Consider the following 22,778-nt stretch of genomic DNA (forward strand, 5'->3'; position numbering starts at 1 on the left):
ATCTTTAAAGAATGATTCAGTTTTGTGTGAAAATATCCGCTGCACTGTAATGCAGAACATTTACGCCACTGCAGTCTGGGACAAAATATTAAAGATAACATCCGTGTGTCTCCTTATGTTTCCACTCACTGTTGCATTTCCTCCAAACCCAGTACCGAGGGTCGCCCAGCAGGTGGCCCCACATTCGCAGTAATGAAACACTGGGATTCGTCCTGAAGACGCTGTGGGCCAGAAAAGAACAAACAGTCTAAGTCTAATGTGAGCTGACTGCATCCTAATTACACACTGTACATTTGTTTTGGAGGGAAAACAGCAAACAAAACATTAAAAAAATCAGAGTGCAAACAAAATAATATATATCTGCTCTCCAAAAAACTAAAACTACGGCTGTGACCCGGGACATTTCAGGAGTCCACTGCTTATGAAGTTTGCTAACAGAAGAAATACAAGCTCACCTGAGGACAGGTGAACTTGCCGGGGTCTCAGGAGGAGAAATGCTGCGTTCACGTGCGCCTTGAATGGCCCCGTTTCCAGAGTTGTGGAGTCGTTCTTCCTCTTCGGTGTGTTCATGTGCTTTTGGGTCGGAATGTAGAAACAACATGGACGCTGCTACAAAGATGTGTTGGATTGTCTTTGTCATCCAAGTCTGCTGAAACAGTTTGAAGCTTCTTATTACAAACAATTGCTTGTACTGGACATACTGCTAATAAATACCTTTTCCCAATGAATCTAGGTCGTTCTACATGGACAGCAAACTGACCTAATACCATATTATAAACCACACAAAAATGTAGGTCTTTATGCAATCCGTGACTTTGCACAATAATGAAATGTTTCTAACCTTCAACCAGGTTTCTGTATGACGTCAACAACTCAGCAACTCATGTAGTAAAATTTTCTCAGACTTTGAGTTGTTGTTTCGATTTCAGGGGACATTCGTGTGAATTTTCACAGTCAGGAACTCATTTTCCAATTACACCAACACCACCCAGGCGGGTGTAAAGTCACAATAACGGGTTCCGATGCAGTGCAGGTGTTTTTCATCAACGTCAATACAAGAGCGGCAAGTCTGCTGCCTCTCATGGCGGGAACACATACTGCAATAACACCAATATAAAAGCCCGACTTGAAATCATCAACCCGTTTTTTTTCCCCACTTTGAGTGATTTGAGAAACTGTTTACATTTTAAGCAGTTTGAACCCCGAGCTGTGATTCTTTATATTGTGAGATGTGAGGTAACACTGAATCTATAAAACAACTTGTTTTTTTTACATCAGTTTATTACAGCTTGAATTAAGGTGCTATAGAGTTCTACAATTACAAAATGAAAGGCAGAATTACCAACTGAACACTCTGCAGATACCTGTATTCTGTTTGATTTAACTTTGCATATTTAACAAAAATAACCAGCACCGTGGAAAAAAAGGGTTTCACTTCCTAAATTACATAAATCACAGAAGATTCACCCTGAATCTAAACAGTAAAGCACGTGAAAACCACACATGCCACTAGACAGTAACTACCTCTATATGTGAATTCATTGCTGTTTCAAATGTGATAAACCACATATATATATATTTCTTTTTTTTTTGTCATATGTGACGTGTAAAATATGTGTAAAAAGTGTTTCACATCAATAATTTGTTTTGTAAATCATTCCAACAGGGTCAGTTCTGTGTAAAACCTGAAGATCGTTCTATACAGATGTGTGAAGTCTTGTCCGATAACGAACTGACATAATTCATAAAGTATTGGACAGTGTATAACGTGGGTCTGATGCTCCCAGGTTTACCTACGTGGCTATTTTTTTTAGATTTAGTAATGAAAAGGATTTTAATTAGTTATTAATATCTGTATATCACAGTTCCTTTTAAACATCTTCACATTACAGTCAGAAAGTGTTTATTATTCATGATGCAGGGAAGTGGTTCAAAGTGTCACAGTACAACATCATCTGCATAGGTGTTGGAAGTGGGGTGCTGCCCTCTGCTGGACTGGGGCAATGTGAGTATATAAACCCCTCTCAAAGTTTTAGTGCCATCTAGTGGTGAGGGTTGTGTATTGCAACCAGCGGCTCACAGTGCATTCAAGTGCTCCTCCCATTTCCCGAGTTGCAAAGTCGTTCTTCTGACTTCAGTGTGTGCATGTGCTCTTTAGTTGAAATGTGGAATCAATATGGACGCTGCTACAAAGATGTGTTGGATTAACATTATCAGAGCAGATAAACAACACTACATACATACACTCTTTGTACGTATTAAACGTGGTGACGAAACGAGCTCTGTAGAGCAGTTTGTCTGTTTGGGCTACTGTAGAAACATGGTGACGTCCATGTTAGAGGAGCTGCGGTGCATGTAGATAGAAATGGCTCATTTTAAGGTAATAAAAACATAACAGTTCATTATGTAAGGTCTTTATACACCACTGAAAACATACTTATGGATATTATATTGTTTCTGTCAATAGATCCTTAACATTTGAATCTCACTCTATAGATCCGAATCACTGTTTAATTAACAAAAACAACTTTGCAGCAAACGCCGTGTGTCCGTCTCTCTGCCTGAGGATGAACCACGACGGCTCTGGTCCTCATTCGAAAGATGGGTTCGAACAGCTGCAGTCTGGACTAGCTGATGGAGAAACACAACCTATGCTCTGGTTTGAGTAAATGAGAGTTTAGTGAGTTTGCAGGTTACAAGGCCGAAGGGGCCCCTGAGCTAAAGTAACGCTGGAGTACGGCAGCCATGGTTACTGAATAAGGTGATGAAAGATTTGTTGGATCGACAGTAGATTAAATGAAACGTACGAACTAGAATTCAGACCCCATAATACAAAGGCAGACAGTAAATAAGGTGCACTGTGTAGCAAACAGGGAACTTTCTCCCACAAATAATAGGACTTTGTGACCGGCAGAACTTTAGTCTTGCTTTAAGTTGGAATGCGTGACGTGACATATAAAAGAGGAATCCTGGAAACTACAACTCTGATCTTGTCCACAACAGACTAGACTTCCTAGACATTCCCGGTTTGATCCGGCCAGCGACCTTTCACTTTAAACACCGGTGTTCTACAAATATACATTATGTACGTAATGCATATGTTACAGAGCGATCGTCCGCAGCGTGTCCAGCCAATAACACACTTGCATCACTTCCCTGGTTGGACTGTTTGCAGTCTGTAGCGGAAGCGTACGTCCCTGCTGGGCAGCAGGATGCCCATTCCGGCTCTGCTGGGGTCCAGGGTGGCTCTGGGCTGACCTTCCTCCAGCTGCAGGTCGAAGTAGAGCAGCAGGAGACACAGGAACTGCTTGATCTCGTTGATGGCGAAGTGTCGTCCGGGACACATGGAGGAGCCGGAGCCGAACGGCATGCGGTAGTACTTCAGCTTTTGGCCGTTCTTGTAGAAGTCCGTCTTCTCTCTGCCGTCCTGGATGTAGCGGTCGAGCCGGAACGTCTGACGTACAGAAACAAGGAAGGTTTGTTAAACAGAACCGTAACATTATGACCACTGACAGGGGACGTGAATAACCCTGGCAGCTGTCCGTGGGATGTATTAGGCAGCAGGTGAACAACGGGCCTTTCTGAAACTAGACCCTTGACGCTTCCGCTCCGTCACTGAGTCGCTAGATCAGGTAGGGGGTAAATACAGGGGCCAACTTTCGGATGAACGTCCCTCTACAGGGTCACTCGCTGCCGTCACATGTTCATATAACAAAATATTATTAAGATTCAGGTTCGACGTTGAGGAAAGGTGTTTTCAAACTGAAACCACTTGTCATATCTTGTATGACTGTATGTGTGCTAGGGCTGTCCCCGACTAAGGATTCACATTGTGGAATCAGAATCGTCAAGTCCTGCCTGTAGTCGGCTTTAATCTTGAGAAGCTGCAGAGCTGCAGCCTCTATTCATTCAACTTACACTGAAACTTTCAGCTAACCTGAGGCTTACTGTTGACTCTCTCTCTCTCTCTCTCTCTCTCTCGTCACTCGCTGGTCTTGAGCAGATTTTTACGTGCATTACTGCTGCCGACAGCTGCGTGCACGTCGCAGTTCCCCGCAGGTCTATTTCAAGTAGCGGCTATTTAAAACGATAAAATATTCTTTGAGTGGTTCATCAACGGTGATAAATTATCTGAAAGTCTCGTGAGGTGCGAACTCGGCACAACACCAGTGAAGCTGGAGCTCCGTCTCTTCTGCCACCACACACATCCACGCTACGCCTACACATGACGACCCAGGGTCAGGGTTACAATTCAGGATTTATTCTATTTCATTTTCGGTTAGATTCATATTATTTTTTCTAGAGGTCGACTGGTTCGGCAGTAATTTATGAAAGAGAGACATTTTATGATAAGCTTGATTGTAAAATGTGACCAGGCTATTTATTTTGAACCTCTCTATCTTCTATGGAAAATGTTGGATTCACAAATACATTCGGTGTAAAAAGAAAACCTTATGTTGAAGCACTGTCTGGTCTGAAGAAGAGTTAAAGTGTGTAAAGATTTTAATGTTTTTTCTTGAATTCCTTTGTTGCTCGTTACGTCAGAGGTGGAAATGAACTTTTTGGCTAAAAAAAATCCACCAGCCAAAATAATAAATTGCCTTTTGTGTCACAAAGACATTTGTTTCCTTTTAATTGAGATAATATGTCAAATACAAACTTAAAAAGAGGCCAGAGTGAAATTTGAAACAAAAATTATATTATTGCTATTAAATGTTCTTAAACATAAGACATTGTTTTATAAACTTACAAAAAGCTTATTAATCATCATTCAACTGAAATCTTATCACTGCTCACTCTTGTAAGGCTTTATCACTTTCTACAGTCCCCCTCTCCTGGCCTCCTGGACCTGACAGAGTCCTGGACCTGACAGAGTCCTGGTCCACAGCATCACAGGTTTTGTGGGATCAACATGTTTTATACAGCCTGGACCCTGGACCTGGACCTGGGTCAGACTCTGACTGGACCAGCTGAAAACACCTTCTGTAATCGGCTCCGAACACTCGCAGCTTTCACGCTGCCTTGTTTCACGGGGGCCCTGCACCAATCTGCCGGCCCGCTGCGCTTTCTGAAAGGCATGGAGCAGATTTTATTTTTTATAAAGTTGGTGACAGACAGACAGAAAGACGGAACGATCAGTTTGTGAAAAGCCACAGCCGATCTGCTGCTAATTATATGACGACTATTTTTACCAGCCAATGTGGCGCGTGGCCTTCAGACATTTAGCTGGTGGCTGTCGTTCATTTCCGTCCCCGGTGATAGTTTCTGTCGTTTCATGTTCATTTGAGGTGAATTAGAACATTTTGTCTATCAGACACACAACGCGTCCGTTAGGCTGCGTTTAACTTGTGGATGGAGAAATGTTGAAAAAGTGAGTTGCTAACGTTTAATGAGGACGTTAATGGAGCAGCCAGTCGTACCTGAGGCTCCTCGTAGATCTCGGGGTCCATGTGCATACTCTGAGGGTAGAGGGCGATGATGTCTCCTTTCCTGACGGCCACTGAGCGCTCGCCGTCCAGCCGCAGACTGAAGTCCTCCTGAGCGACACGGATGTTCATGGAGGCCGAGGACAGACGGAGGCTCTCGTTGATGGCGCTCTCTGTGGACGAAGGTCAGCGTCCTGATTCATCAAACTCCTGAAACTCCAAACAACTGAACACGTTTTACTAAATCCTACGTACCCAGATAAAGAAGCTTGTCCAGCTGCTCCCTGCTGAGGGTCACGTCTCTGTCTCTGCTGAACTCGACGCCGCTGAGTCTCAGGACGTCGTGGATCTCCTGGCGGACGACCTGCAGGGCCTCAGGGTGACTCACCAGGTAGTACATGGCCCAGAAGGTGGCGGGGACGGTGTTCCCCACAGACGCCCAGAGGATGGCAAAGTGATGAGCTGAAAGTCAGGAGGGGGGGTCACATGATTCAGGACGCCACACCTCACCTAAACCCAGACCGGGGCCCCTACATTGACCCCAGAGTAAATCACTCCTACTGTACATTTAAAGAGCAGTGGCTTGTGGGTATTTGGTTACTGCTCCCTGATTCCAGGGTGGTCACCGAATATATTCATCTTTATTAATAACTTTATTAATATTTAGACTTTTCTGTGCAAATAACCAGTGACGAGACCCCCAAACCCACCAGACCAGATTTTAACACTACTGTCACGAAATCTTTAGGCTGATTTGTATAAAAACTTTGAGCATTAAACACTTTGATTCCTGCACCAGTTTATGGTGAAACTGTTTTTATTTATGGAAAGAGAAACACAAAATTCAGGTGAGGATTCAAACTCTAAAACCGAACTGCAGCAGAATCTGGTTCTCCTGCAGATCAGCTCCTGGGTCCTGGTTCAGTCTTCCCTCCTCTGCGTGTCTCTGTTTGGGGAAGTGACCTCTTTAAATGCGACCGTGGCTCCTTTTCACCTCAACGAGAAATGATTTAACTTTAACTCAGTCGGAAACTCCTGGACTTTAACAGCTCCTGGGTTTCAGCAGCTTTTCTGCTCAGGTTCAGAATCTCTCCCACAGACCTGGGTTCTCTGCCAGGTCCAGAGAAAAGAAGAACATTAAGAGACTAAAGTCTGCCTGCTCTTCACTCTGCTGTGCGTTACGTTCCTGACCCGCTGTAGTAACGTTGCTGCGTGGCGTCAGCTGGGCGGAGTGGATTCGCTCTGTCAAACGTTTGTATTTCACGGCGTGAGAACATTAACGTGTGGACTGACGGCGCGTGAAAGAGGTGAATTGCGTGAGTCTCATCACCTCCTCACTGATAACCAAACCTGCCCTCGCTTCTCACCCTGCAGTTATACCTCTGAGGTGCGCAGAGCAGTCAGGAGAACATCAGGGTTAAATCCTGAGCTCTTCTGCTGAAGAATCTGTTTTTCATTAAAGCAGACAAACATCCACTGCTGGATCATGTTGGAGGCTCTGCGGTGGCCTGGAGGTGAACGACACGCCCTCACAAACATCTGCTCTGTACAGCTTCTTGGAAGCAGCAAGCAGTTTACGCAGCAAACGTAGTTTAAGGAATTCACTCATGGGAACATTGGATCTTTAAGCAACTTGTTTTCTACAAGAGTAAAACTTATAAGAAAGGAGAATTGTGTTTTCCTGAGAGACGAGCTGTTTCTCAATCAGAGAACCTGAGCCAGCAATCAAAGCTGATCTGAACCCGATCCTTTCTTGGCTGAACTCGTCTGTTTTCTCTTACTGTTACTACAGAAACTGCTGTTGACGGCAGGCCAAGTTAAAGTGCTCACTGCGAGCCAGAGTCTGAAGTCAACCAAAGACCCCCTGCTCTGAAACGGTCAGTTTCAGGATGGAGGCCTCCCTCCTCACAATCCTTTCAGAGTCAGTGTCCTTTCACTGCGAGCAACATCTTTTCTGAACCTTAACCAAGAAGCTTTGGTAGCCTCACGGAACCAGACCTGGACCACAGAGCACACAGCAGACCTAGTCTTTGGTCTGGGTTGAGGACTTGTGTTGTCCATAAACTGAACAGTAACCAGATCAAACTTCTTACCTGCTTTGTCGACGTCCCTAAATGTGTCGTACTGCTCAAACAGCTCCGCTCGTCTCTTGATGAACTGTGAAGTGTTGGACCAGCACTTCATCTTGTGCGGCAGGAAGAAGTTGATCAGCTTCTCGCGGATCATCTTGGTCTGTCCCAGCAGCCAGATGGGGATCTGAGCGATAAGCAGCGGAAACATGGTGTCAAACCGGACGAAGTCCTCCCTCAGCACGCCCATGCCGCTGTGGCGCCTGGTGCTCGCCGGCCTGCCGTACATGGTGAGGAAGGTGGCCTCGAACATGACCGAGTTGCAGAACTCGTACACGCTGCCGTTCTTCCAGCCGCCATCCTCACCCAGGTGGTCCTGACGAAACACCAGCATGAGGTTACCCATCATGCTCTCCGTCAGGGCCGTGAGGTCGTCTCCCTGGAGGAGCTGGAAGGAGCGGCCGATCTCCTCCCGCAGGCCGGGGAACTTCCTGGTGATGATGGGCGGGTAGCCGAAGGTGAAGGGCGCCACCTGGTTGGAGAACTCGTGGAAGTCCAGCTGCCGGCCCTGTTTGATGATGTTTGGATACAGTAAAGGATCCATGATGAAGGTCATGTATTTACCTGCAGGGAGAGTGCACCTGGGTGAGGAAGGCGTCTCATAACGAGCGTCAGTATTTTCAGAAAGTAGGACAGTATTCAGAAGTGCGTCTGCTCCGTCCTGCAAACTTCCACCCTAAATGCTTCCCTGACTGTACGTCTGCCCGGAGCTTCAGAGCTGCTCCCTCTGTTCTCCCACAGCACAAACTAGCTTAACCACAGTCTGCGTTTCTGTTGCTCCTTAATAATGTTGGATTATTTCATGTTGTTTTGAAGCTTTGCTCTCTGGTATTATATTAGTAGGACAGGAGCTCTGACATTCCCATCGACCTTTGAACCGTGATGAGCCTTTGTCCCGCGTGCTGCTCTTTATCAGAGGTATGTGGGTGTGTTTAACACCTACCTGCTATCCGGACTGTAAAAATGTCTCCAAACTTGGTCTTATGGTCTTCAAGAAACTTATGGGCATCTCTTCCGAACTCCAGAGCCTTTCCAACGAAAGGAATCCAGCCTTTGATCAGCGGAGGCTCGCCGTCTCGTCTGCAAAACACAATCACATTTATTCATTTAGCTTTTATCCAAAGAGACTTACAGCTGTCAGCATGTCAGAGGTCGCACGCCTCTGCAGCAACGAGGGGTTAAGTGTCTTGCTCAGGGACACAATGGTGGGTCACAGTGGGGAGTTGAACCTGGGTCTCCCACACAAGCTATGCATCTTATCCACTGCTCCACCCCCCCACCAATCAGATTCACACTCTGTTTGAGTGACTCTTTTCTTTAAGCCATGATCAGCTCTAAACTGCCTTTTGTTACAGTTACTGTTTTATATATTTTATCAAACGTTCTCGGTGCGCTGCTTCGGTTCACCAGCGTAAAGGAATCAGCTCACGGACTTTGGACTTACTGTGGACTCAGACACGCCCTGCTCTCACCCTGCTGTGGCTGGTTAGAAAGAACAGAACTCTTTTCTACCTGCCTACATTGTTGCTACTGTGCAAACACAAGCACACAGAGCACCGTTCACTCTCTAACCCGAGGCCGTGGACGCCGACGCTGGCCAACGGAGCCAGCGGGTTAATGAACTGATGAAAATGACACCAGCGTCCCTCTTTCTATTCCCACAGTCATTACAGTGTTTTCGGTTTACATTCCTCTTCTAAGTTGTCATTTGTTAAAAAAAATATTACAGAGACTTGTTTCGACACAACTTTAAGAGGCACAGAGGAAAACTGAGGTCTTTGTGGAGAGCGTGGGTTTGGAAAGCTTCCTGGCTGCAGACGCTGCTGGACGGAACCAGCCAGCTGCTGAATGTTCCACTTTTATTGGCATCCTGTTGGCTTTACATGACATTTATTTATTTAGATTTAAGGTTATTTATTTTACTTAATGTCAGCTTCTTTCTCTGTTCGTCTCTGGGCTCAGCACAGATCCACGGGGCTCAGTGCTGCTTGATTTATGTGCGCTCATGTTGCTAATTTTGTCATACTAGGGCTGTGCAGAGCATCCAATTTCATTTTGGCATCCAACGATTATGAAAAGTAACCTCAGCGGTGGCTCCACCCTCTGAGCCAGGCTGCGGCAGGTTGAGTTCAGTAAACTGCTCTAACCTGCTAGTCACCAGTATTAGCTTCAGCCTGCACCACTTTACACTGCAGAAATTAGCCTAGCAGCTAGCAGACTCTACTCCTAGCTTAACAGGTTACATATCATTTATACTTTTCTTACTTGCTGCTGGTTCTCCCAGCCGTCCATCCCTCTCCCTGCTGCCGTCCCTCTCGCCGTTTAAAGTTCATAATGTTTATTTCAGGGGCTTTCTTGGATTTCCAGGTGATGCATTTATAATAATAAAAGCATGAAGCAGTTAAATAAAAGCATGATGTGTCCTTAACCATGTGTGTTAAATGATGTCAACACTGAGCAGAACAATTCTGTGCTTTCCTCTACAAAACAGACATTTAGTTTCTTGGTTGTAGAGTCCGAGCCGAGACGGAGAGACGAAGACGGATAAAATCATGTTACGAGTGCTGTTGTTGCAAAGTTTGTCCACCAGAAGGCGCTCTGCAGCTCCCCAGGTGACAAAACACCTGTTTTAAAGAGGTGCTATTCTGCTTTTTGGCTTTTTCCCCTCTCCTTTATTGAGTCTTTTTTGTGCATGTAACAGGTTTGCAAAGTGAAAAAGCCCTGTGACGTCACAGGGATGAAAGCTAAACGCGCCTCATATAACGCTCGCCGAGCGGCGACTCGGACACGCCCTCAGAAACAGCGAGCTGCAGCACACAGCTCTCCTCTCCCTTCCAAACACTAGCTACCCTCCAGGCAGTCAGTGGACATAAAGTTGTTCCTGTGATGTAGAGACAGAGCTCAGTTAAAACTTTATGGATACAGATTAATAACTCACCGCTCTGAAACTCTCGCTCCAGTCCGTGTTGCCGAGCCGGTCGGCAACACGTACGGCTGAACCCGAGCCGTTTACCGGCTTCTCGCCGACCCGCCCTTCTCTGCTTCTGATTGGCTAGTAGTCCTTAACTAGGAACTGAGCATGTGCAACTCCCAACAAAGATCATTTAGAGACAAGATGTATCACTCCATAGCTAAAACGAAGCCTTCAACACAGGCTGGAAAGAGGAGCTGCAGCAACGTGCAGTATGACAAAAATATAACCATGGAAACCTGCTCTGGTACAAACTCTAAATAAGATGAGGAACCTGAAAATGAGCAGAAAACCAGCTCTTTAAAGCAATCAGCTGATGTGAGCGGGTGACTGCTCCAAGTACTAAATTATACCAAAGTTTTTGTTTAAGCTGCATGATGTCATGTTATCTCAGTGTTATCTGTGTTTATGTTACATGTTCCTCAAAAGAAGAAGAAAAACAGAATGTCGACCGAGTTACCGGATATTAAAATTCTCATTATCAAAATCTGTATCTGTCTTAAAATCTCTACATGGTTTCTGATGCATTTTTGCTTGATTGTGATAAATCAGAGATTAATTATTGTTTTTATTTGTACAGACTGTGATCTATTTAAATTAACACTTTATTAGGAACAACTAAACAATCAAATGCAATCCAGCACAGCAGCACTGCTGCACATTTCATTTCTTTGAGTAAAAATAAAGGGACATTTTTATGGTGACTGATGTGTAGCACATGAAGATGAACCTCTGTGAATGCAGACTAACAGCTTCCTGCTGCTTCCAAAACAAAGTGATTATCAGATGATGACTTTCCTCCTGAGAGCTGAAGGGGAGGACGTCCTGCCGCCGACCCACTTCCGATCCAACACACATTACTTCTGTCGGGCAGCTCAGTCGTGCAGCCAGCGTTCACACCCTGCTGCACGACTGAGCTGCGCTGAACGCCTGCTCACTCGACAGAAGGTCCTAATCATCACTTTCAGCTCTCAATCAATCCTTCTGTTTGCTGTGAGATAATCCCAGACCATCCGATTGTTTCTAGAACTAATAATTCTCTAACTAAAGATTATTTTCATGATAAAGTGCTGGGTTTCGGTGATTGTTTGGTCTATAAAACACCAGAAAACAGTGAAAAACGCTTTTGATGGCGTAAATCAGACTTCTGGTTCTGTAGCAACCCAAAACTCAAAGAGGGTCAGCTCACATGTAAGAACCTGGAACCAGAGCTGGGCCACTAATCCTCTCTCATGTTTAGTTACGATATTGGATTCCAACGACCCTCTTGGGCTCCAACATGCTGTTAAAGGGAAAGAATAATTTCCGTTGGTGTTGAAATGACAGGAGGGACCCCTGGTGACCCCTTTGTTTTAACAGGAAGCTGAAGTCTGGCTCTGAAATCCAGAGATACTGAGACAAGTCTCTGAGCTAGAGTCCAGGCCAAGTCTCAAGTCTCTGAGCTAGAGTCCAGGCCAAGTCTCAAGTCTCTGAGCTAGAGTTCAGGTCAAGTCTCAAGTCTCTGAGCTAGAGTCCAAGTCAAGTCTCAAGTCTTTAAGCTAGAGTCCAAGTCATGGCTCTGAGCTAGAGTCCAGGCCAAGTCTCAAGTCTCTGAGCTAGAGTCCAGGCCAAGTCTCAAGTCTCTGAGCTAGAGTTCAGGTCAAGTCTCAAGTCTCTGAGCTAGAGTCCAGGTCAAGTCTCAAGTCTCTGAGCTAGAGTCCAGGCCAAGTCTCAAGTCTCTGAGCTAGAGTTCAGGTCAAGTCTCAAGTCTTTAAGCTAGAGTCCAAGTCATGGCTCTGAGCTAGAGTCCAAGTCATGGCTGAGTCCAGCGGGACGTAAATGATTACGTTAATCGCCACCACAAGTTTGGCGAGTAAACAAACGCTCATTCATCTTTTCATAACGACAGTCTGAGTTAACCTCCGGTAGCTCGTAGCTAAAGCAAGAAGAAAGCTAACGTTAGATGGCCAACGCTGCGCTAAACTCACTAACATCAGGTTACTAACCTATTTGTTACACAACAGACTCCTCTAACAGACCGTCGCTGGCAACAAGAAGCTCTATGTGGACGCCGTTCTGAGTGAAGGAACACGTTGCAGAGATTCAGAACTTTTAGTACCTGAGAATCACTTCAAACTAAACCCGCCTGGTGAAGTTCAGAGAACGACGCCATGCTGACGGGCAGCAGCAGACAGGAAGTGAACAGCGCTCAGTCTGGACCACGTTATATGTTTAGATAGCAGAGTTAGGGTAAAGCTGATGTTTGTGTCCGCTGGTTTCCCCTCGGACACATCTTCACGGTATAAAGTGTCCAGCATGATCTTTCTCCAGCGGTGGACAGTTATTTTACTTTACTGGAGTATTTCCATTCTATTTCTACTTCTACTCCACTACATCTCAGAGGCAAATACTGTACTTTTGACTGCACTACATTTACAGCTTTACTTACGGCTACTACCTTGCATTCTAACTAACTCCAAGGATTAAGGTGAGGAATTTACGCTGCTTCTTAATCTGAATTAATTAAAAGTGACCTCAGATCAGCTGGAAACAGAGCTGTTTTTGTGAGTTCATTAAAAGTTGGCTTCTCACAGGACAGCGTCGCTACAAACACACTGATCTTACAAATGAAGACTAAACCGGCCAACGGGAGATAAGAGCAAAACGCAGCAGTAGAAGACAACGTCCACACTGACACAGCAGGAATATTAATAATGCTGCACAAGCTGCTGGGAGTGAAGGATAACTCCTCACACTTCACTCCTTCAGCTCTGCAGTGATAAGGACGCTACAGGAAGTCCCTCTTCTTAACCTCCCTCATGCCCGTTAGCCAGACATCTCATGTGTGTTCTGTGTAGTTTGATATCTTTCATAACAGTAAAACACTGACAGGGAACATTTACTGCACTGTGAGTGCTTCTACTTCTGCTGAGGATACTTTTACTTTAGTACTTTAGTAAGGGTTTGAATGCAGGACTTTTACTTGTAGTGGAGTATTCTCTCAGTGGGATTTAAGTACTTTTACTTCAGTAAACCAGAACTGAGAGTCGCTACTACCAGCTCGCACGTTAATGTAACAGAACTTCTCTGCTTTGGCTCTGTGGGAATCTTTTTCTTCACTGCTGTCAGTCTGATGAGTCCAGATAAACACCCAGACAGAAGTAAAACAGAAACCTCCTGGGTGTTTATTTTGAGGAGCAGCTGGAAGACATTAAGGGTGGAAAAACCCACCCGGGTTGTGCAGAGCTCAGCTGACCTGAAATCAGCTAAAACCCCCAGACCGCTGATTCAGAAACTGAAACGACGCAGGAGCCCGTAGGTTTCCCTCCGACAGGGACTTTAGGTGGACTCAACACAAAGGGGGGCGGCGACTGAAGCTGAAGCCTTTAACTGATCGATCAGCTGCTGAAACACGCAGGAACCGAAAGCTGCTTTTCTTTAACTGGATCTCTGACGCTTTACAGTCTCAACGTCAGCTCAGTGATGAGTGTCTTCAACTCACGTCAGACCACGTTCTGGGACTGGGTCTCTGGGACTGGGTCTCTGGGACTGGGTCTCTGGGACTGGGTCTCTGTGCAATAAGTGCTTTAAATCCACAGAATTTAAATGGTGATGGTCCTTACAGCAAGTTCTTCCAGAAAACAACAGTATTATCGTTGCTGTCGATTCCTTTCGTGACCTCAGCAGCAGCAATTTGTCTTCAAACAACTGCTGCAGGTACCGAAGATTTCTGCACTCGGCAGATATTTGATACACAGACAAAAACATTTCACGCCGTTTGATGTCAGAAATTATCAGGATGAAAGTCAAATTATTTCTTTCAAGGTTACAGGCTGATTAAAGTTGTAGAAACCAGACGGTTAATTGTGAATTAAACATTCTGACCTGTCATCATGGCCGACGTCAGGACTCAGATCAGGACTCAGATCAGGGCCACGACGTTACACTTGTGTGACGAGACCTGACGATGCTCAACATGTTGAAGAATCTAAAATATCTCTCCCAGAAGCCTTTGAGCATTAAACACTTATTTCCTGCTTTTCTGCACTGATTTATGGTGGAAATGTTTTTATTTATCTGAAGGGAAAAACAAACGTCAGCTGGCAGGTGAAAAACTTATCAGGATAGAAATCAATAATCAGCAGCTCCTTACTGTTTTGGACAACTTTTTTTCTTCTGTATTTAAATTGCTTTGTATGTTTTCTTTACGTTTAAAGTAATTTAATTTATTAGATAACTTTTTTTTTAACAAATGCTTTCAAAAAGTGCTGGGGACATGTGGACATGTGGACATGTGGACATGTGGACATGTCCACATGTCCCCAGCATAAATGATCAAATCTGTTTTCAGTCCCTCTCCCTCAACAAAACAAATATCCTAATAGAAAAAGAAAAATTCATTTGTGCTTCAGACGAATTCAAAGAAACATAAAGGAGGAAGTGAACATTTGTTAAAATCATTAAATACTAACTGGAGTGAAAACATGAATCGCAGAACCTGGTGGACACGAGACGCACTGAACTGATGCCATTCAGAACAAAACCTCAGAATTTCACAATTTTCCATCATTATGACGACATTTTATCTAAAATCAGAGTACTTGCGTCTCAGTACTTTTACTGCTGATACTTTGACTCCAGCAGCTGGGAACAGTCGCGAGCGCAGGACATTTACTCATGATGGAGTTTTTTACTTTACTGTTTACTTTTACTTTTAATAGAGAAAAAATCTTCTGCTGAATCAATAATCAATAACGCGGCCGCTGAGTACTGCAGTACTCAGTACTTGTACTGCAGTACTTGTACCGCAGCAGTTGTCCCCGCAGAGGACAAAGGGCGGACTGACCTCTTCCTGCCGCGGAGGACGCACAGCATCAGGGACAGGAGGCCGAGCAGCAGCAGCAGCAGCGGGGACATCTTCCTCCTGCGTCCGTCCCGGAGACTGAGCAGCACCGACACGAACCCCGAGTGCAGCTGCGGCCCCACGCAGCTCTGTCAACGCGCGCAGCCCACGGCCTGCTTCCGGCCGCCGCCTTCAGAATAAAACTGAAGTCAAGCCAGCACCTCGCGCTGTTTTGCGATGCGTGTTCTTTCTGAGCATTACGGTAACGTGTCGCAGCACATTTCAAAATAAAAGTGAGCTTCTGCTGAACATAATGCAGTTGATGTGGCAGAAACTGTTGAATAAATAAATAAATGCTTAAGACACCACAAGTATCTAAAGGAAATATTACAGTCTCACAGAAAGCTTACTGCATTCAGCCAAGATTCAAACTCATGTAAGAAGAAAACCTTCTGTTTCCAGAACTCATTTCACTTCACAGGGACAGCAGACCACCTCAGGGACACCCTCTGTCAATATCAGAGAGGGTCTCCCTGAGGTGGTCTGCTGTCCCTGTGAAGTGAAATGAGCCAGTGGAAACAGGACGTTTTCTTTTTACGTCAATTTGAAATCAGCAAATTCAGTGAAAATATTAGACATTTTCAAGGGCTGTAATTTCAAAAACCTACATCAGATTGCTCTGATATTGACAGAGGGTGTCCCTGAGGTGGTCTGCTGTCCCTGTGAAGTGAAATGAGTTCTGGAAACAGAAGGTTTTCTTCTTACATGAGTTTGAATCTTGGCTGAATGCAGTAAGCTTTCTGTGAGACTGTAATATTTCCTTTAGATACTTGTGGTGTCTTAAGCATTTATTTATTTATTCAACAGTTTCTGCCACATCAACTGCATTATATTCAGCAGAAGCTCACTTTTATTTTGAAATGTGCTGCGACACGGTGTTACCGTAATGCCTAGAAGAAACACGCATCGCAAAACAGCGCGAGGTGCTGGCTTGACTTCAGTAAAATAAAGTAACCGGTTCAACGCGCCGACGCTGTTGGATGAAATCTGCTTTCCCAAACTGAGTGAATGATTCTTTTGCACCTACAGCTGAGTGACACAGTGAGCTGACTGTGAGAGTGGACACGTCTGCTGTAAAGTACTACTACATTTTCTATTATAGGCTGATTCAACAGGGAGCGTCATAATAAGACATGAACTCCAATGAGGCACAGCTCCCCCCCCCCCGGTCCCTGAGCAGCTGAGCATTTACACCTGCTACAGTAGATATGACATCACAGCGAGCAGCAGGCCTGACCATGATGACCGCTGGGGTTAGGCTTACTAATCAGACACAGCTGGGACGTTTGGAAAACTGACTGTTTACTTAACTACATATTTATTACGGCGCAAAAACCAAAATCACCACTCTGCTTTCCCAGAGTCGCAACTGTCCCGCATAGGCGATGCTTTTATTGTGAAGGCAGGTTTCGTTTCCGCCTGCATCAGTCCTCTTTGCTCTGCAGAAGCTCGTGCTGTCCCGACCTGATACCAAGAGATCCACAGTCCTCAGCGGGAGACTGACGTCATCAATACAGTCTGATCGAGACCAGAGACCAAAGACCAGAGACCAGAGAACAGAGAACAAAGACCAGAGACCAGAGACCAAAGACCAGAGACCAGAGAACAGAGACCAGAGACCAAAGACCAGAGACCAGAGAACAGAGAACAAAGACCAGAGACCAGAGACCAAAGACCAGAGACCAGAGAACAGAGACCAGAGACCAAAGACCAGAGACCAGAGACCAGAGACCAAAGACCAGAGACCAAAGACCAGAGACCAGAGACCAGAGACCAAAGACCAGAGACCAAAGACCAGAGACCAGAGACCAAAGACCAGAGACCAAAGACCAAAGACCAGAGAACAGAGACCAAAGACCAGAGACCAAAGACCAAAGACCAGAGAACAGAGACCAAAGACCAGAGACCAAAGACCAGAGAACAGAGACCAGAGACCAGAGACCTGGAGTTAACTCAGGGTAACAAACTCTGACCTCTGGAGTGAAACGGTACTACAACTTAATTGGAGTTGGTGCGCGTTCACATAAAAGGGGCGTGTTCGGCCGTTCAACTCACCAACATCTGACCCGTCGTGCAGCGTCACAGTTCGATACCCAGACTCACAGTGTCACTCGCGCCGGGGACACAGAAATGTTTAAGAAGAAAAGGTTTTCTTGCACAAGAGGAAAACATGCAAAGAAACAGATCAGCTGCTGATTACTGTAGTATTATTATTATTAGTATGTCATCATTTCTGATTTGTCACTGGCCACATGAATTTTGTGTTTCCCTTCATATAAATAAAAACATTTCCACCATAAATCGGTGCAGAAATGTCTCCAGAATTCAGGAAATTAAGAGTTTTATGCTCAAAATCTTCTGGGGGAGTAAATATTATTTTAAAAAACTGTAACTACTAAACAATACCTGAGAGTATTTAATGTTTCATTAAAGCTCCATCCTCGTTAATATTCATGAAGCTCACAGTAACAAATCTTTGTAAGCTTCACTTGAGCTCGTACGGGCTTCGCCCTCTCAGGCCGCCGCTGCTGGTACCTTGGATATACACCACAGTGACACCCGGCCTTCGGCGCCATTTCTCTTCAGTAAACTTCCTCAAGTATATTTTTATGTATTCACAGCGCATTAAAGGAAGATGGGGGAAGACCTCGACCCCTGAGCGCTCCCTCGTACCGAGCAGCACGGGACCCTCTGGTCCGACCTGCTGATCAGTTTGTTTCATTTTGTTGTTAATCTGTGGACATCAGTTTTTTTCTTACCTGATGCGTGCTGATATAAATGCACGGCGGCTCACGGCTGTGCGCTCACTTGCCAAACTAACAAGTTTCTCACAGTCAGTCATGCTTTGCGTTTGGCGTCATGAACCGTCATGCACCTGAAACGCTTTGATGTTTCATCACCCGCACCTGCTGCTCCCGCGTGATCTGTGTGTGGATCAGGATCGACGTGGGCGTGAGTGCAGCAGCTGAACACCTTGCGATCAGGTGTAACTGCAACAAGGTCGCAGGTGCACACCGGCTGAGCTGGCCGTGTGAACTAATGTGCAGTTGAGCAAGAACTCCTCCTGTAACGCTGTCTGGACTCGCTCAGGCCGCCGCGTGACTGCACAAACATTCAGCGTGACAACAAAGAAAACACTGATTGAGCAACAGGCTGAGAGCCAGGTCACTTTCTTCTTCCTTGACACGAAGCTCACTTCTCTCTAGTCGTGTTTCCACCAAGGTTACATTTTCAAAGTATTAGAAAACAAACAGCAAAATTCAAAGAAACTGAAGTTTTCCTGCTGCTTGAGGTGACAACACTTTACACACTTCAGCAGAAAGCGCTCTGACGCAGCCAGCTTTCACCGCACATGCTCTTCTTCTTCTTCAGCATCAAGCATGGCCGCTGCTCGCTGACTGAACGCGCCCACGCGTAGCCTGGTTTATTCTTATTTGCTACAAACCCGTCGAAGGAAACGTGCTCAGTTCGCATTTTCTTTTTAGCAAACTGTAAAAAGTTCACTTAAAACTTGACTCGTCACATACGGACGCGTGGTCGAGACCCAGCGGCGTCGGTTTGTCACGCACTGGGGGGGAAACCCTGTAGCGTCAGTTAAGGCAGGTATAGGGTGTTTAGTAAGGAGGTGGACGGAGGGCCAGAACCCGGACTTTGAACCAGGACAGCAGGGTTTGTGTCACGCGTGAAACAAAAAAGTTAACTTACGACCAGGATCTTTTCCGAACATTAACCAAGTAGTTTTGTTGCCTAAACCAAACTGCAACCTTTCAGAATGGCGATGTTTTGAAACGATAAGGCCTTAAACATCTAAAGATGATGCTACAGGGGCGTCCGGGGCGTCCGGGGCGTCCACAAGCCAGAGGGCCTTGACCAAGCGTCAATATGTGACGAGTCGCGGGTGGTTGTGCAGGACATTTATAAGACTTCAGAGAGCTCGCTCTGAGACACTAAAGGCTCTGTACCCTTTAAAACATGAGCAGGAGAACTCCCCGACACCTGGAGACGCCTGGAGACGCCTGGAGACACCTGGAGACACCTGGAGACGCCTGGAGACGCGCTGAGGTTTGAAATCACGGCGTCATCTTCCTCTAACCTGGAAGCTGAAGGCCCTGATTCTCTTCTCTTAGTGAGCAGAGCGGACGTCGTGTTTGGGTGTGATTTCAAGTCACCGTGACTCAGTTTCTATAAGAAGGGAACATTTCCTCACACTGTGGGTTTTTCTTGTTGTGCTTTGTGAATCAGCTGTTTGCTCACCCAGACGACTCGCGGCTCAGACGCCGTCCTGCCTGTGTCATCAGGGTCAAAGTCACCCAGGAGTTGACTGAAGCCTCTCACATGGTTTGAACCTTCTCCGGTTTCCACGTCACTCTCTTCAGCAGAAATACGTCTTTCTGGTGAAAAGTGAGATTAATAAAACAGCTCTGTGACTTCATCACTTTTTCCTCAGAAAAAAGGTTCAACAAAGCAGGAAACCTAAAAGTAAAACTTTCCGTGATGATACAATGTTCAAACTCATGCAATGTAGCGTCAGGGAAAATAAATAAAAGAATACGGAGTCTAATAGATGTGTTGAATCATTTCTTTCTGTAACGTGGCCACTCAGGAGAGCAAGTACGAAAAACGACGAAGGAAAACAAAGCAGACACTGTCTTCCTGAGCTGAGAAAGGAAATGCAAATGTAGGTGGCATCAGATGTTTCTGTCTCTTGATTGGTCTGTTAAAACTCTCACCTACATGCCAGCAGACGTTTATCGTAAATCAGAGAACCTTTTGTTTAGGAATAAAAACCCTGTGACCAGTAATTTCTCAAGTTAATTACAGTGAAATCCTAAAAATCAGCAACTTGTAATGCATTTCCTTTCCAAAGTAAACAGTAGTGAACCAACAAGCTTTGATTAACTCTGTGTAACTACAGGTGCAAAGTTCTTCATTTAAAGAGTGAAACTTTCAGATATTCCAGGTTCATTCCACATAAGGGGAAATATTTTGTTTTAATCTTGATCACTTTGGCCTTGCTGGACTCTGCTGTACGAGACAGGAACCCCCCTCACAGAGACCAGCACCTGCTGCAGCACAAGCCGGACTTCACCAGAACTCCTGTTTACGTCGGCAGGCGCGCTCAGTGTACGTCAGTGGTCACGTGACGTGCGTTTTTTAGCTGTTTTAATATAGACGATAGATCTATTCTGATATGCAACGCTTGTGAGGACGGAGATCGTTTTCAGTTTAAAACGTGTTTGTAGCTTTATCCTCCACCTTCAGTGCTGTTCTTTCATCTCTTCCAAGGAGACTGAACAAACATTTGGCGTCATGTGACAATGACAGCTGTTCAAACTTGACCCTTAAGTGACTCGAGCGACTCACAACAGCCAGGAGCACTAATGAAGCGAGCAGCATCCTGATGACGACCCCACAGCGGTTACATATCTGAGACTCCCCGTCAGAACTTCTGAAATCTCTGAACTATAAACCACAAGTGGGACAAGTGTCGTGAATTAACTTTAGCTAAAAACACAACGATACACACGATGTCTGTCAAAGTTTATCTATGTTAAACTTAATAAAACCCTTCAGGAGGATCTACAGAGGGACTTTGTTCCGCCTCAAAGTCTCACTGATTCCAAATACAAGCTGCCAGGTCCAATCAGAACATGCTGCGTGTGGTGAGTAAAACCACAGCCAACCTGAAAACTGAGGCACACTGGACTGAGACCAGATCCTGGTGCAAACACGACTATCGTGGACTCTTGTGGTCAAACTTACTCGAAATAAATATAGGAAAGTGAAGAAGAAAGGGATGAAAGAACTAGAAGCAAAAAAGAAATAAAGGGAACTTTGTATGTAATTAGGAGCGTCTCTGAAAGTCTTTGCCGAGTGCTGCGTGAGGCGTTTACAGCCTCCTTGTTTTCTTCAGCCTCCTCTGAATGAACTGCAGTAACCTCTCAGTGACGAGCTGCATTCAGGCGTCAAACAACAAGCTTTTCTCTCCGGAGCTCAACTCTTTCTCTGTCTGAAATAAAACCACCGGCTCGGCTTTCAGTCCCGAACAAAAACCTCCGTTCAGCTTCTGTTGCGTTCAGTAGCCAGAGCAGACGCTCGCGGCTCAATGAGCCTCATTCACGTCACACAGAGAAACAGCCAGTATTATGGGTTTATTTACTACTCTCATACTTTTCTTTCTGCTCGGGAGCAGCAGCAGCTCCTGCAGGTCTGTCAGCTGATCCGTTCAGACTGTCCAAACTGCCACTTCCAATTCCCAACAAACGGGTTAAAACCTGGCACATCCTAAATATTTCCTGAGAGCCAAAAACACAAGTAACTTGGGAAAGTTGACATCAAACGTGTGCTCACTGGTCGGATAATAATCTTGTTAGTGTCTTCTATGATTTGAAACCCCCAGCTGAATGCCTGGCGTGGCTCTGGGCACGTGGAGGCAGATCATGCTAGGTGGTGTTGGAACAGGTTCAGGTGTTTTGGTTTGTGTCCACATAATCCTGAGAGGAATTCCAATTAAAGCCTGTAAAATTCAAAACCAACACGGTTACATATGTTTTCAACAGCTGAGCTTTAATTCCAGGTGCTTTTTCAACTTCAAACACACGTCTCATTTAACTGCTGACACTTTCTTAGATTTCTTTATTGTTTACAACATTCCTGCCAGATATCCCATCTCTCCCTGTACGCTGATGATTAGTTATCTATTGTTATCAAGTCAAGTGTAATAATTAAAACTGCGTCATGTAACATTTAAAGCTGGGAAGCACGTTCATTCTCTTTACATCCCGACCGGGATCGATGAATCAAACGAGACTCTCGTCGCCAGAAAAAATACAATATAGGTTGTTTGTGCAGCACCTTATTACGACCCTTGTTAGTTTGTTGTGGCAGCGACCTCTAGTGGCCGGTTGCAAAGGAGAAAGTCTCGTGACGTTTTATAAATCGCAATAAAGTTCATGTAAGGAGGCAGGATGGGTCAAACCCTGGACTTGTGTTCAGGAGAACGGCGTTCGAGTCCCGTGTTAAGCCAAGTAAATGTTGAGTTATTTAGTTTTAACTTAAGTAGCGTTACTACGAAATGCGTCTAACACAGCATGTGTCAGAATTCGCCATTTTGTAGTGCTGTCCGAATGTATAGTAAGAATTATTACACCCTAAACAGTCAAAGTATCCCAGAATGCATTTTCAAAAGTAGCGTACAACTGATGGTCACTTACCAAGCCACGTTTAGGACCAAGCAACGTGCCGACAGATTTAACAGTCCACCATGGGGCTGTGCGACATGACGGTCGGTCAAACGTTATGCTCCATCTTTTATATTGTCGTGTCGCAAATTCCACACTTTACCTAATATTCTGTTGAGTGAACGTCGC

At 45.2% G+C, this 22,778-nt stretch overlaps 1 protein-coding gene across 2 annotated transcripts; it reads right to left on the reverse strand.

The window, feature by feature from the left end:
- Positions 1-1,263: 1,263 nt before the first annotated feature.
- Positions 1,264-19,718, reverse strand: LOC119902807 (cytochrome P450 7B1). Of its 2 annotated transcripts, none has more exons than XM_038719182.1 (6): positions 19,663-19,718; positions 8,499-8,635; positions 7,520-8,119; positions 5,682-5,888; positions 5,421-5,599; positions 1,264-3,454 (listed from the first exon to the last, which is right to left on the reverse strand). In XM_038719182.1, the coding sequence occupies exons 1-6, from the start codon at positions 19,701-19,703 to the stop codon at positions 3,149-3,151; spliced, it is 1,470 nt and encodes a 489-aa protein (XP_038575110.1). In that variant the 5' UTR covers positions 19,704-19,718; the 3' UTR covers positions 1,264-3,148. The 2 variants fall into 2 exon arrangements, with proteins under 2 accessions (XP_038575110.1, XP_038575109.1); XM_038719181.1 differs by lacking the exon at positions 19,663-19,718 and adding an exon at positions 15,352-15,509.
- Positions 19,719-22,778: the final 3,060 nt, after the last annotated feature.

Source organism: Micropterus salmoides, unplaced genomic scaffold (genome assembly GCF_014851395.1).
Source record: "Micropterus salmoides isolate LMB-PRFRI ecotype aquatic unplaced genomic scaffold, ASM1485139v1 Ms_hic_scaffold_14, whole genome shotgun sequence".
NCBI classification, from domain to species: Eukaryota; Metazoa; Chordata; class Actinopteri; order Centrarchiformes; family Centrarchidae; genus Micropterus; species Micropterus salmoides.